Below are 13,598 nucleotides of genomic sequence, written 5' to 3' on the forward strand. Positions count from 1 at the left end.
GGGCTCGGCCCGCGAGTCAGCCCGCCGGAAGAGGGGGCGGAGCCGCGCCCGCGCGGTCCTAGTGCCCGTCTGGCCGGGCGACCCGCCCACCCAGCAAGCCCTCCGCTTCAGGCTCCTGGGCTGCAAAAGTGAGTCGCAATCGCCCACTTCCGGAAGTGGAGGCTTTTCTTGGCTACTAGAGATAGGGCAGCGAGAGCCTGGCCGCGCTTCTCTCCACAGCTTGAAGCCCGAGCGCTGAGAAGGGGCACAGCGCTCCGGGGGAGTGCGTACAGGGCCGCCCAGCAGTTGCTTCTCCGCAGGCCAAAGCTCGGTCTCAGGGGCCACATGCCGCCCTGGGACAAGGGGCCTCAGCTTCCAGGTGCTAGGCAGCGGAAGCCTGGCAACCAGATCCAAGGGCCAGGCTGGGACTTGGGAGGCCGGGCTGGGCACTGGGCCAGAGGAACCTCGGCCCCAGCCTCGGGCTGCGCCCACATTCCTCCCTCTGCCGTGGCCCTGCAACCGCAATCCAGCCCAGCCCAGTCCTCTGCTGCCACCCCCACCCTTATCCCCACCCGTGAAGAAAGCATACTCCAGGCAGGCGGTTGCTATTTTTTATTAGCGCTACTTTCAGTCCTTTGAGAAACTGGTCTGGTCTCACTAGCTACCTTTACTCCAAACCTGGGTCTGGGCAAAGACTTGGGGTGATGGGCAACCTAGCCAAGGATCCTCTCTGCAGCCACTTGCGGACTCTAGCACTCTGGCAGGGGAAGGAAGGCTCACGGAGGTTGTGTTAATCCTGCCTCAGGATAAAGGGGTGACGGGGTCCCTTGGACCTCCCTGCCCCAGGCCATGCAAAGGCTAGGCAGGACTGATGGCCAGTCCAGGCAGGCCTTGACTTGCTCTGCTGTGAAGCATGGCGCCTATCTCCCACTGGTGCAAACTTTTTTTTGAAACAATGTCTCACTAAGCTGCTCAGGCTAGACTTTAACTGGTGATCCTCCTGCCTCAGCAACTGAGAACAGTAATAGCTAAGATCACAGGCCATCAACCCCTGCAGGGAAACGTATTTTCTAACTGGGCAGGGGGCAGGACAGGAACTGAGGAAAGCCACAGATGCCTCTCAGCAAGGCTCTAGAGACCAGCTGCCAAAGGTAGTCCTAGTGTGAAATGCCAGCTCCAGCCAGGCTGGACCTGGGGACACCGTGAGGGAAGAGTGAGTAGGGAGGGTAAAGAGGGGCAGGGAGGGAGACCAGAGTGGTTGAGATTTCTCCACCCAGGGCCAGAGCAGAGTAAAGCTTCCCCAGCCCTTCCCCACCATTCCACAGTGCAGAAGCACTTCTCCAGAACACTTAGGCAGAGAAGCATTGCTGTATCAGGGTGGTTCAGAGGTGCATCCTGGTGCCTCAGGGAGGGACTGGCTCATCTGTGATGTCTGGAAAAGCATCAAAGAGAACCCCTGCAGTCTCCCAGAGGGCATCACCCACTCCACTCCCACTGGACCCTAGTAAGCCAGCAATGGACCCAGCCACTAAGAGAAGAATGCATGTGAGTCGTGGAGAGCAGCGAGGCAGCTCTTAAACGTGGCCCAGGAAATCTGCCTCTGCCCACCCAAGCAGGAAGCTCAAGAGCGTTACCTTGCAGCTTCTGCTGTCATTTATCTGAGTGAAGATGCTTTTGGTGATCTGAGCTGTCACTGCTAGGGATGGGGTGGGGGCCAAGGGACAACTGGACTAACCCCCGTGTGGGTGAGGTGGGGAAAGGGAACTCACGGCGCACTGCCAGGAGAGTGTTTCCATGGCAACAAGACACAGAAGTCACTGCATAAGGGTGAGTCTCATCCAGCTGCACTGGCCGAGGGAGTCCAGCATCCTCATCCCTCCTTCCCAGTCGACCTCGGGCCCCTTTGCCCCAAGAGTACACTTCACCCTCTGCCAGAGAGAATCCCAAGGAGGTAAGTGGAGGGGAGGCACAGCTAAACAAGCAGCTGCACAACCAGACAGCCATACTGCTCCAGCAGAAGGGTGCTGAGTCCAGTGGCCCTAGCATAAACTCCCCACAACCCATACCTTAGCCCGTCCATCCTCACCTGCCCCAATAGCTACAGTGAAGGCATCTCCACAGGCCACCATGGCCATCTTGATCCCCTCAAGGCCTAGGACCTGACAGGGTGCTCGGCTGCCCCGGCGGGCATTGGTGCCCAACTGCCCATGCTGATTGCTGCCAAAAGTGTAGCAGTCACCCGAGGCTGTAGGGACAGAAAAAGGAGAGGAAGCAAAGTTACCTCAACAGAGGTTCCCAAGAAAGCCAGTGGGTTCCCCTTAGTCCTGTGTGCCTCGGTCCTACTCACCAGTCACAGCAGCCGAGTGAGCAGTACCCAGGTCCACACTCAGCAAGGACTCCTGGTCCAGGGGTGCGGAGCGTAGTGGTGTGAAGCCCAGGGCCTCCTCTACTTGCTGCTGGGGGGCAGGCTCCTCCCCGAGGGAGAGGTGGTCCAGGCCCAGCTTGTTGAACCTCAGGGTAGAGCCAGAAGCCAAATCCAAATGTCAGTTTGTATAGACTGCCCTGCCTCCCCATAATTGGGCAGGGGCTGGTATGTCCGCCCCACCTGGACTCAGACCCCACCTTTAATTGACCCAAGCAGCCCCCTCAGCCCCCTAAGGTTCTGGTCCTTGGTGGGAGGGAGGGAATGAGGAATGGAACACTTGGAGCCAGGAAAGGCGAGCGGGCAGACTGATCACCCCAGTGCGTCTGCTCACCTGTTGCTCCCACAGGCCAGGGCTCGGCCAGGCACAGTGAGGATCATGGAAGAATCAATGCCACATACAACCCGCTGGGCCTCCTGTCCTGGGGGCATGGGCACCTGTTGGGGGCAGCTATGAGACTCTCTGGTGCCTAGTCCCAGCCTGCCTATAAGAAGAAACTGGGATAAGATTAGTCTGAGTTTAGGGTTGAGGATGCTAGAATGAGAAGAGCTATCGAGGGAACAGCATGACCCACGGCTACCCTCAGCCTGAAATGCCTTTCCCGGTCCTCTCCGCTGGTCACAATCCTCCTTTAAATCCCTGTTCAGCTGGGTGTGGTGGCACATGCCGGTAATCCCCATACTTGGGAGGCTGAGGCAGGAGGACTGCTGTGAGTTGGAGGCCAGCCTGGGCTACATAGTGAATTCAAGACCAAGCTGCACTACAAATTGAGACCCTGTCTCAAAAAAAAAAAAAAAAAAAAAAAAAAAAACTTAAAAATAAAAGTAAAGCCCTGTTCAGATGCCACTGCTGTCTCCTCCAGGTAACACTACTATTTCTTGAATCCGTGCTCCTCTTAACCTTGGGTGTGCCTCACCAGCTAGAGGTGAGTCATCTGTCCCTACTCTAAACTGAGTCCTCTAGGCAGACAGGAACCTACCTTTGTCATCTCTAGTTTCAGTGTCCAGCCTGCTGCTTGGCCAAAAGAGCCTCAGTAAATACTATTGGGCCAGGGGTTTAGCTCAGTGGTAGTGGCAGAGGTGCTTACATGTGCTAGGCCCCAGGTTTGATTCCCAGAACTACAATCAATCAGTCAATCAATATGCTGCGGATGAAAGCTCCCCTGTTACATCACAAGCACCTGATGAAAGCCACATCTCATTTTGTCTCAGCGCTCAGAGCAGGGTGGGTACACAGTGAGTATAAAATAAAAGTTTGTTGAATGCACAAATAGAATTTGAGAGTGTAGATAGAGAACGAGCCATGGGGTGGAAGGTGGGCATGAAGGGGAACCATTAGGGCCAGGGATATAGCTCAGTGGCACAAGTGCCTGCCTGCCAAGTGCAAGGTCCTGAGTTTGATTCCTGGTACCAAAAAAATTTTTTTTTGGAAAAAAAAAAAAAATTGAAAGAATGAAGGGGAACCAACCACAGCCGAAGCTGTGGCAAGAGTGGGGAGCCTGTAATCTCAGCACTCTGGAAGGCTGAGGCAGGAGAATTGAAAGTTCAAACCAGCCTGAGTAACTTTGCACGACCACGTCTCAAAAATTAGAAAAGGGCTGGGGATGTAGCTCAGTCCAAAGGTCCGGGGTTCAATTTCCTATACGGGGTGGGGGAAACTTACCACCATCTCCGCGGCCCCAGGCAAACAGTTCTCGCTCTGTGGACAGGGCCAGCACATGAGAGGCCCCACAGGCCACCTGCACCATCTCATAGCCCAGCAGGGCCTCCACAATGGTGGGCTAGAGAGAGGGAGAAAGCCAGGAGAGCTACGAGATCTGCACCTAGTTAGAGGCTGCAAATTTTCAGCAGATAGCTGTGTCTTTAACTCCAGTTGTATGTGGTCACTGTCAGGTGGGCAACCAGTGGAAGCCGCGCCTTTCTGTACTTCCCTAGATGTGGCCTAGGAGCTAGCAGGGTCGTGGCTGCTGTGGACTCCCCTGCCCCCAGCCTGGTGTCAGCTCTCAGATGTGGGCCCCTTGCCATCCTCTCACTTCCCCTTTCCAGGGTACACGTGACACCCACCTGGCTGATGTCAGTGAGGCTGCCATGGCCTAGGCACCCGTTGCTGCCACTGCCAAATGTCATGATGATGCCGCGATCTGGGGAGGAAGGCAGTACAGACAGGGAGGGAGGAGGAGACTGATTGTTTTCCCAGGTAGTTTGTTCACTTGTGGGGGGGAAGAGTAAGATAAAGTTGGGGCTACGGATGAAGAGTTGAGATAAGAGGAAAAAAAAGGGTAGAGGTCTCTTCCCCGTCTGTCAGACAAGTGACAGTCTCTCTGTTAAGTTTCCCTTCCTGTCAAATGGGGATAATACAGCGACTCCCCTGCCAAGCCTGTTGGATAGGGTAAAGGAGATGGTACAAGTAAATCTCAACAGCTAGATAGATGCAGTATGGCTGGGGATACAGCTCAGCAGCTCAAGCGCCTGACTAGCAAGCGCAAGGTCACGACTTCGAGTGTACCAAAAAAAAAAAAAAAAAAGATGCAGTAATTCAGTAACTAGGAGAGAGGTACATTAACTGAACACTTTGCCATGAGGTACTTTGCTGAAGGCTCACCAGTCAGGCAGGCCGTGAAGAGGTCCCCGCAGGCCACATGCTTGATGGTCACGCCTGACTGGCCCTCCAGGAAACGTGAGATGAACTGGGGCTGGGGCTGCTCCACTGCCCCTGGGAGGAGGGCACCTGCACCTGATCCTAGGGGTGGGGCCTGCAAGGGGACAGTGGGTGGCGGTGCCTCAGCATCTCCAGCCTTCCTCATGGGCCTCCTACCCTCATGAAGTCCAGGCCCACTGCCAACCTGCTCACCTCCCACAGGATGAGGCGCCCAGAGCGTGTGACGCCAGCCTTCTGTGTGCGCCCTACAGCCACCTGGATCACCTCTGTGTTGAGCATTGGCAGCCGCAGGGGGGTGCTCAGCCCACCCCCCCATGCGTACACTGATGACAGTGGTGGTGGGATGGCCGGCCTCATGGGTCCCCGGAGAACACCTATGAGAAAAGGACATGGGGTCAATTAAACTGCTGAGAATGGTGGGGAGGGGGCTGGGGATTTAGCTCAGCAGCACAGCGCCTGCCTGGCAAGCACAAGGTTGTGAGTTCGACTCCCGGTACCAGAAAAAAAAACAAAAAAAGAAAAAAAAGAATGGTGGGGAGTCTGCGGGGCCCTGGTGGCCTGCCCCAACTCACTCCTGCAGCGGGCACTGCTGGTCCTACTCCCTGTGTTGCCAGGTACAATGGGTGGTCCTGGACCCAGAGACTTCTCTGCCCTGCAGAACAGATGGAGGTCTCAGGACATGGACTCTCCCCAGAAACAGAGGACCTGCTGCAGGCCTCCTGTGGTCCCACTGGATGTCAACACCCCCCACCCCACCTAGGCCCTCTCCCCCAGCACAGGCCTCCGCATTCGGATGCTGCCCACGTCAGTGTGCAGGTTGAGGAGGGCCCGGATGCAGAGAGGCTGCGCCATGATGTGGCTTAGTGGTGGCCGCTGTGCAGGCTCCAGGCTCAGCAGACTCAGGACCAGCTGGCGCAGCTCTGGGCTGTACCGGTCAGAGATGGGTGCAAAAGTGCCGCTCATGATCTTTAGTACCAGTGCTGGCAGGTTCTGTGAAGGAACCAAGTTGAGCGGTGCCAGAGGTTGAGTTGGGCTCTTAGAGTAGCGCCCCTGCCCACCTCTCGGCTTCAGCCTCAGCCCTTGGTCTGTGGGGGATGAGAAGAGTCCTGCCTTCAGGAGGTAAGCCAGGCAAACCCTGCTTTCCAGAATCCATACTCTGATAAGGGATCTGCAGTTCCTGTCCTCTGAAACCGCAGGCTATGGAGAAAACTCAAGGCTTGGTTGGAGAGTGTTCCTAATCTGATGGGAGAGTCACAGCCTTGTACTCAAAGAACATCAGCGTAATGGGGGAGGGGACTCAGACTCTACCCTGAGGAACCCTGAGTCTGAGTCTGAGTCTGAGCAAGAGCCCTGCCCTGGGGTAATCCACCTCGGTGATGCCGAGACACCTCAGCCACAAGGAACCACTGAGGTGGTTAGATCCTCAGGGCTGCTGGGGAGAGGGAAGTTTCCCAGTTGTTCCCTTAGATGTATTTCTACTTACTGCAGCCTCGAAAGCTCTCTTGAGACTGGCCAGCTCATAGAGGACACAGCCCAGGGCCCAGATGTCACTCTTCTGGTTATACGGCTTGCCTTCACACAGCTCAGGGGAGATGTAGCACGGAGTACCCACTACCTGCAGGAGGGAAGTCTGTATTACAGCCTTGGGGAAGAGGGGTCTGGCCACAGGCCTACTCGGGGTCAGCTTTTCCTTAAAGCAAGCCAAGGGCTTCCCACAAGAAGGGGCCAAGGAGCCAGCACTTTGACGGGGGGAAGTGGGGATAGGAGGTAGAGACGAGAGTAAGCGTTGGCCTCAAGATCTCCAGCACCCTCAAGGCCCCCTCCGGGTCCAGGCACCGTGTAAGCCTTGCTCTTGCTGCTAAGGATCTTGGAGATGCCAAAGTCACCAATCTTGACGACCATGCGGTGTTTGTCAAGAAGGATATTCTGGGTCTTGAGGTCCCGGTGCAGGATGAGGTGGGTGTGTACATGATGTAGCGCAAGCAGAATCTGCACAAAGAAGTGCAGGATGGTCTCCTCCTCTAGCAGAGAATTGCAGCGCTTCTGGATGAACTCAGCCAGAGTGCCACCTGCGTGCAACCCAAGGAACTAATCAAGATCCAGGCCTTTTGTCCATGTGTGTGTGTGTGTGTGTGTGTGTGTGTGTGTGTGTTAAAATCCAGGCCTTTACCGGGTGTGGTGGTACACTCCTATAATTCCAGCACACGGAAGTCTGACACAGGAGGACTGCTGAGTTTGAGGCCAGCCTGGGCTACATAGTGAGACCCTGTCTCAAAAAACAAAACAAACCAAAAAAAAAAAAAAAAATCCAGGTTTTCCACACCTGGGATGTCTGTCCTTTTATGAAATAGGGCACTAGGACAAAAGAGGGGAAAGCCTCTGCCAGAGGCACATAATTGGGCAACTGGGCCCAGAACTCTATACCCCTGACCCTTGGCCAAGCCCATCCAAGGAGGGAGGCCATCTGATCACGTATGCCTGTCCCAGGGGTGAGGGCCCAGGCTGATTCAAGGAGGCCAGCCCACCTGGTGCATATTCCATGGCAATCATAAGAGCCTTGTCCTCCAGGAAGTTCTCATAGTATTCAATGACATTGGGGTGATTGAGCAGCTTGAGCACCTGGCACTCATTCTGGGCTGCCTGCCGTTCCTCCTTGGTCATCTGTTCCACTGGGATCTGTTTGATGATGACCAGCTTCTGGTCAGCCTTTCGCAGACACAGGTGCACAATCCTGGGGACAAAAGTGCAGTGCTGGCATCAGCCGAGCCTCTAGCCACTAGAAGGCAGGGCAGACAGAGCAACCGGATGTTCCTTAAAAAAGGGTAACGGGGGCCGGGGAGATAGCTCAGTGGCACAGCACCTGCCTAGCAAGCACAGGTCCTGAGTTCAATTCTTGGTACAAAAAAAAGGGTAACAGGCACCCAGACTAAAAGGTCATCTGACCAAGTACACAGAACACTGAGCTTGGGCTATGTACGGTGGCGCATGCCTGGGGTGCTGAGGCAGTAGGACTGCAATTTCAGCAACAACCTGGGTCACATAGCGAGACACTGTCTCAAAACCAAACAAACATAAAAACCAAACAAAACAGAACCCTTAGCTTGGGAACAGGGAAAGCTGGTGACAAGCTCTGCATGAGACCTGAGTTTCACCACAGCCTCTGAAATTAACTGGCTGGGTTCAGTTTTAGTATGTGTTGCTGAAGTAAGTACTACTCCCTGGGTTCAAACCCTGGCTCCTCTTCTTACTAGTTATCTGGTTTTAGGTACATTATAGGACATCACCATTTGGCAAATAGGATTGTTAAGAGAATCAAATCAGTAAATTAATGTAAGGTACTTAGCACAGTGCCTGGCACATAGAAAATCTTCAATGAATAGAAGCCATTCATGTTAGCATTTTATTTCAACCCCATCAGTGACTATAAAAACAAGAACTAGCCAAGCATGGTGGCACATGCCTGTAATCCCAGCACTAGAGAGGCTGAGGCAGGAGGATCACCTTGAATTTGAGGTCAGCCTGGGCTACACAGTGAGTTCAAGCCTAGCCCCTGAACTACATAGCAAGACCCTGTCTGAAAAAGAATTTTTAAAAAAATTTTACTGGGGATTGAACCCAGGGCCTTCACAATGAACTACATCCCCAGACCATTTTTTAATTTTTTTGAGCCTAAATTTCTAAATTGTCTAGGCAGGGCTCATACTGGGGGGTGGATGAGCTATACTAAGTGGTTCCCTAGCATGCTTAAAGCCTTTAGTTTAATCCTCAGCATTTGAGGGGTAAAAATAAGATAACTTAAAATATTCCAGAATATTCCCTTCATCTCATACTATGTACATTAGCAACTCCTGTTTCTATCTCTAAAATACTGTGATCTAATTCTGTGTACTCTGCTATAATCAACTTTTTTTTTTTTGTCTTTTTGAAACAAGGTCTCCCTGTGCAGTTCAGGCTGGCCTTGAGCTCACTTTGTAGCCCAGGCTGGTCTCCAACTCAGAACGACCCTCCTGCCTCAGCCTCCCGATATTTTTTGCTTTAAAAATTGCATTAGCAGGGTGTGGGGGGAAAAAAATTGCATTAGCAGCCAGGCATGGTGGGGCCACACCTATAATCCCAGCATTGGGGGGAGGCTGACAGAATGGCTCCAAGTTCAAGGCCAGCCTGTGCTACATACTGAGTCCAAGTCCATACTGAGTTCAAGTCCAGCCTGAACTACACAGTGAGACCCTGTCTCAAAAAAACAAGCTGGGTGTGGTGGTGCACCCCTGTAATCCCAGCATTCAGGAGGCTGAGGCAGGAGGATGGTTGCGAGTTCCAGACCAGTCTGAGCTACAAAGTGAGCTCAAGGCCAGCCTGAGTGTCATAGCAAGACCCTGTCTCAAAAAAAAAAAAAAAAAAAAGAAGAAGAAGAAGAAAACACTCTTCCCTGAAGCCAGGAATAGCACAAGTCTGTAATCTCAGCACTTTTGAGGCTGAGGTAGGAGTGTGAGTTAAGGGCAGCCTGGACTACACAACAAGAGCTTGTCTCAAAAAACAAAACAAAAAGCATCAAAACCCCCAAACCCTCTTCTCAGGGCTGGGAGAGTACATCAGTGATAAAGCCTGTGCTTATCATGTGTGAGGCCCTGGGTTCAGTCCCTAGCATAAACAATCCCTATCTCAATCTCTCTTGCCCTTATACTGCAAATCAAGTCAACCCCTTCACCTCTGTTTACAAGGCCATAAACTGGTGCTCACCCTCGGTGAAAATCACACTTTTGATTTTTTTTTTTTTTTTTTTTTTTTACTGGTGCTGGGAATTGAACTTAGGGCCTCACACTTGTCAAGCAGGAGCTGCGCCACTGAGCTAAATCCCCAGCCCCGACAATCACATTTTTAAACCACTGCTTGTTACACTCCAATTACATTAGCCTTTTCGGTTTTTGAATTCTCTGAATTCCTTCCCACCAGGATCTTCGGATATGCTTTCCTCTTCCAGAAAACTTTTTTCACCTTCGCAGCACTGGTCCTAATTCCTCAAGTCGAGGCTTTACATCTCACCTCCCAGAGATTTTTCCTTGACTACCCCCGGTAAATATTCTGTGGCATTTGTTCACTGCCTGTTAATAACCGTTCATGACTGCTTTTTTTTCTATGACTGCTTTAACAACGTCTTCTTCGTGGTACTATTTTCCTATCGTCTATAAACTCTGAAAGGGAAAAAAAAAAAACACCACACCTGTTTGGTCATAACTTTACACCCAGCGCCCAGAGCCGGACTCTTGCAGCCGGCACTCAACATCTGTTCAAGGAAAGAACGAGGAACCTCACACCCAGCCCGGGACGCTAAGGTTTAAGGGGCGTGGCCTCTGGGGGCGGAGCCATAGCGCCCGCATTCGGGCCGGAAGCCTGGGCGGGGCTTCTCAGAGTGGTGCTCACGCCTCGGGGCGGGGTTAGCGGGGCGGCAAACTCGCGGTCACAGTTAGGGGTTTATTTTCCCAGTCCCCCTAACAGTTTCCTCCCTCAGAGCCCTGGCTCACCCGAAAGCACCTCTCCCCACCACTCGGATCCGCTCGTACTTCTCCATCTCATTTCTCAGACATATGCTTCCGGAACCCTTCAGGCGGCGCATGCGCGGACCTGCCCGCTCTGGTGCCCCGCCCCCTACGCTGTGCGACGTTTGCTGGGCGGAGCTAGCGGCTTTGTGTGAATTCCAAGTACAGTAGCTGCTGTTTGTGTATTTACAGTGTCCACAGCACGGATACGAAGTCGCTTTTCCCCCAGGGTCCTGCCGCACACGGGGTCCAAGAGTAGGATTAACGCCCATTTCTTGGCTCACTCCGCAGTGCTCAGCGCCATACCAGCTGCTTTTCACACACGTGGCTCGATCAGGTCGGGGAGAGTTTACTAGAAGTGAGGCATACCACCCCCGCAAGCGTTGCCTTAAGACCGCCCCCTGCCCACAAGTGACGCTATTTCAGGAGGATAAAGCGGATCCTCCTTGGCACGCAAGCAAAAAACAACCAAACTAAACTGAGAGCAGCGCTCTCGGTCTGTGGAGCAGAGAACAGGGGTAGTTTCGTGTTTGCGTAGGGAGGGGCCGGGAAAACCCCGAGTTGTGCAAATTGATTCACCTGGGGAGAACATGACGCCGTCTCCAGGATGAGCGAGCTAGTGAGCACCGCGCTCCTCAGCACGCTCAACGCTCAGTCATCCGCCGAGGGGATCAGCACTTCCCCTCTGGGACGGTAGGAGTGGGCACGAACTAGTAAGCGTCTGAGAGGGGTGGAAAGTACGCCGTTTGGCCGAGATGGCTTCAACTCTTCTGCTGAGTCGGGCGTGGTGGCGCATGCCTATAACCCCAGCATTTGGGAGGCTGAGGCAGGAGGATCGCCATGAGTTCGAGGCCACCCTGGGCTACATAGTGTGTTCAAGACCAGCCTGAACTATAACTGGAGACCTTGTCTCAAAACAAAACAAAACTCTTCTACCCAGAGGTTAGGGTCAGGTTAGGATTAGGGCTAGCTGGTCTGACCCGCTAGGATCTCAAGGGTCTCAACTCAGAAGTGAGTTTAATTCCAGCCTCTTCCTGGCGCCACCCGCTCTGAGGGAGCTCTATAAATTAAGAAGGAGGAGGATCATTAGCAAAGGGTTAACATCTGTATTTCAGAGTGGGCGAAGAGCTGGGCATGGTGGCACACGGCTGTAATCCCAGCACTTGGGAGTTTGAATTTGAGATGAAAGGATCCTCGCGAGGAAGACCCAGTCTCAAAAACAACAAAAAAGTAAGGGAAGAAAGAGGGTGTTTCACCCTCTGCTGCCGCCCTACCACTCAAAAGGATACCCACCCCCACATAAGTGGGACGACTAGGGGCCGGGTCTGCAGGGCTCCGGCAGTCGCTGGCGGTCACTGGCCTAGGCTGGAGTCAGTTGGCGAACAAGAACAAGCTGCCCTGTTAGCGAAGGGGACTGCAGAGGGGGTAAAGCCAATCACCCAGTACATCACGCTCTCGCTTAGAAACCAGCTGAGCCTTGGGTGACCCGGCAGCCCCACGGGGTTAATGTGTAACGTTGGAGCGCTCAGGGGAGACAGCAAGCACCCGAGCAACTTGGTCTCTGAGCCGCGGGTTTCTAGCTTCTTCACGCAGCACTTTCCCCTCCCCCACCTCTGCCCGCCTCTCCTCCGCTACCTCCGCCGCCGCACACACCTGTTACTCTCCGAGCCCGCGCTCAGCCTCCTCTTTTGCCCTAGAACCTTTTTAGAGACCGAGGGCCCAAACTGCAACCCAAAACCCACTTATTTAACCGAAAGCGCCAACACGGCAATTAAACCTGAATACTGTTCGATTCCCGGTACCAACAAAACAAAACAAAACAAAACAAACCTGAATACTGCGGTTTTAGTTTAGAAAAAACAACTCATACATTAACATCTTTTGTCTCAAAAGAAAAACACAATAACAGAACTTTTGGGGGGCCAGGGATATAGCTCAGTGGCATAGTGCCTGCCTGGCAAGCGTGAGGTCGTGAGTTTAATTCCCGATACTAAAAAAAAGATACAAACAGCTTTTTTTTTTTTTGCTACCGGGAATTGAACTCACGACCTCAGGCTTGCCAGGCAGGCACTTTGCCACTGAGCTAAATCCCTGGCCACAAATAGTTTTTTATTGAAATGTAAAAGTTTGTATTTGGCGTGCTTTTGCACAATTAATGTGATTTTTGCTGTTGTATATGCATGTTGATAATTTGTCAAACCGTGGCTGGGACGACTTGGTGGAGTACCGACAGACAGGGTTCTGTGTGCCTGCTGCGGTACTGGCCTACGGTTTCCCTGATTTTCTTTCTCCAAAACCTGCTTCGGTCCATTGGAGGGTTGAGACCCCGCGCCACAATGAGGACAGGCTGACACCTAGTGGACAGGGTCCGCAACTCCTCCAGGCCAGGGCCCTGGAGAAGAAAGTCACCCCAGCTGTCTGGGCAAATCCGCAGTCTTCCCCGCCCCAGCCTCCAGGGAGCCAGGCGTCTAGGGCTGGGACTGTCTAAAGGAGGACTGTGACAGCCGCTTGGCCTCCGGAGCCCAGGAGCGAGCGGGGAGCGGTGATGATGGGTGACTCAACAGCTCCTGAGCACCACTCGGGCGGGGAGAAGCTTGTAAACACTCGGTGTGGGCCCAGCGGGCCTGGGCGGAGCCATTGTCCGAGGCGGGGCTTCCGATCCCTTCCCAGGACCAGGGTTTGTAGGGGACGCGGAGTGATGGGTCCCGCCCAGATCCGCCCAGAAAGGAGTTGAGGGCGGAGAGAGGGTTCTCGCGAGCCCGCCCAGGGCGGGCGAGCGGGCGACACCGGGAAAGTTGGGACGCGAGTTAAGGGGCCGTGGGAGCGCTGGCGGCTGGGGACTCTTCTGGCCGTCGGGAGGCGCCAGCGAGGGATGCCTCTGCCGCGGCGCCCCCGGACAGCCCCTTCCCGCCTGAAGTTGGCGGGATCCGGGCGGGGCTGGAGAGGCCCCGGGGAAATGGGGCTCGCGCCCTCCGCGCGCAGAGGCGCCCAAGGGGCGGGGGCA

The 13,598-nt window shown here is 53.9% G+C and overlaps 3 protein-coding genes across 5 annotated transcripts in view; 1 reads left to right on the top strand and 2 right to left on the bottom strand.

Moving 5' to 3' along the window:
- Traf4 (TNF receptor-associated factor 4) overlaps positions 1 to 357 on the bottom strand; it is a gene marked incomplete in the record, with an annotated part of 6,648 nt that extends 6,291 nt beyond the window's left edge. Inside the window, 1 exon segment of the mRNA XM_005402714.2 lies at positions 1 to 357.
- Positions 358 to 576: 219 nt separating this feature from the next.
- On the bottom strand, positions 577 to 10,689 carry Nek8 (NIMA-related kinase 8). 3 transcript variants are annotated; one of them, XM_005402716.2, is made up of 15 exons: positions 10,580 to 10,689; positions 7,586 to 7,791; positions 6,897 to 7,129; positions 6,544 to 6,675; positions 5,842 to 6,050; positions 5,633 to 5,712; positions 5,253 to 5,434; positions 5,004 to 5,154; positions 4,466 to 4,542; positions 4,065 to 4,182; positions 2,736 to 2,886; positions 2,327 to 2,490; positions 2,066 to 2,224; positions 1,749 to 1,907; positions 577 to 1,411 (listed from the first exon to the last, which is right to left on the bottom strand). In XM_005402716.2, the coding sequence occupies exons 1-15, from the start codon at positions 10,669 to 10,671 to the stop codon at positions 1,383 to 1,385; spliced, it is 2,142 nt and encodes a 713-aa protein (XP_005402773.1). In that variant the 5' UTR covers positions 10,672 to 10,689; the 3' UTR covers positions 577 to 1,382. The 3 variants fall into 3 exon arrangements, with proteins under 3 accessions (XP_005402773.1, XP_013358838.1, XP_013358839.1); XM_013503384.1 differs by lacking the exon at positions 10,580 to 10,689 and adding an exon at positions 10,279 to 10,377; XM_013503385.1 differs by lacking the exon at positions 7,586 to 7,791.
- A 2,037-nt stretch (positions 10,690 to 12,726) lies between these two features.
- Tlcd1 (TLC domain containing 1) overlaps positions 12,727 to 13,598 on the top strand; it is a gene marked incomplete in the record, with an annotated part of 3,225 nt that continues 2,353 nt past the window's right edge. Inside the window, 1 exon segment of the mRNA XM_005402717.2 lies at positions 12,727 to 13,598.

The sequence above is a fragment of the Chinchilla lanigera genome, unplaced genomic scaffold (assembly GCF_000276665.1).
Source record: "Chinchilla lanigera isolate Chin_1 unplaced genomic scaffold, ChiLan1.0 scaffold00080, whole genome shotgun sequence".
In the NCBI taxonomy this organism is placed as follows: Eukaryota; Metazoa; Chordata; class Mammalia; order Rodentia; family Chinchillidae; genus Chinchilla; species Chinchilla lanigera.

What these genes read in the sequence shown, in the direction of transcription:
- Nek8 (XM_005402716.2), bottom strand. Translation starts at nt 10,671, where the DNA reads ATGCGCCGCCTGAAGGGTTCCGGAAGCATATGTCTGAGAAATGAGATG. An exon ending in TGCCATGGAATATGCACCAG is followed by an intron (nt 7,130 to 7,585) that starts GTGGGCTGGCCT and finishes GGTTGCACGCAG; the next exon opens with GTGGCACTCTGGCTGAGTTC. An exon ending in CTGGCCTGTGGGAGCAACAG is followed by an intron (nt 2,491 to 2,735) that starts GTGAGCAGACGC and finishes CTCTACCCTGAG; the next exon opens with GTTCAACAAGCTGGGCCTGG.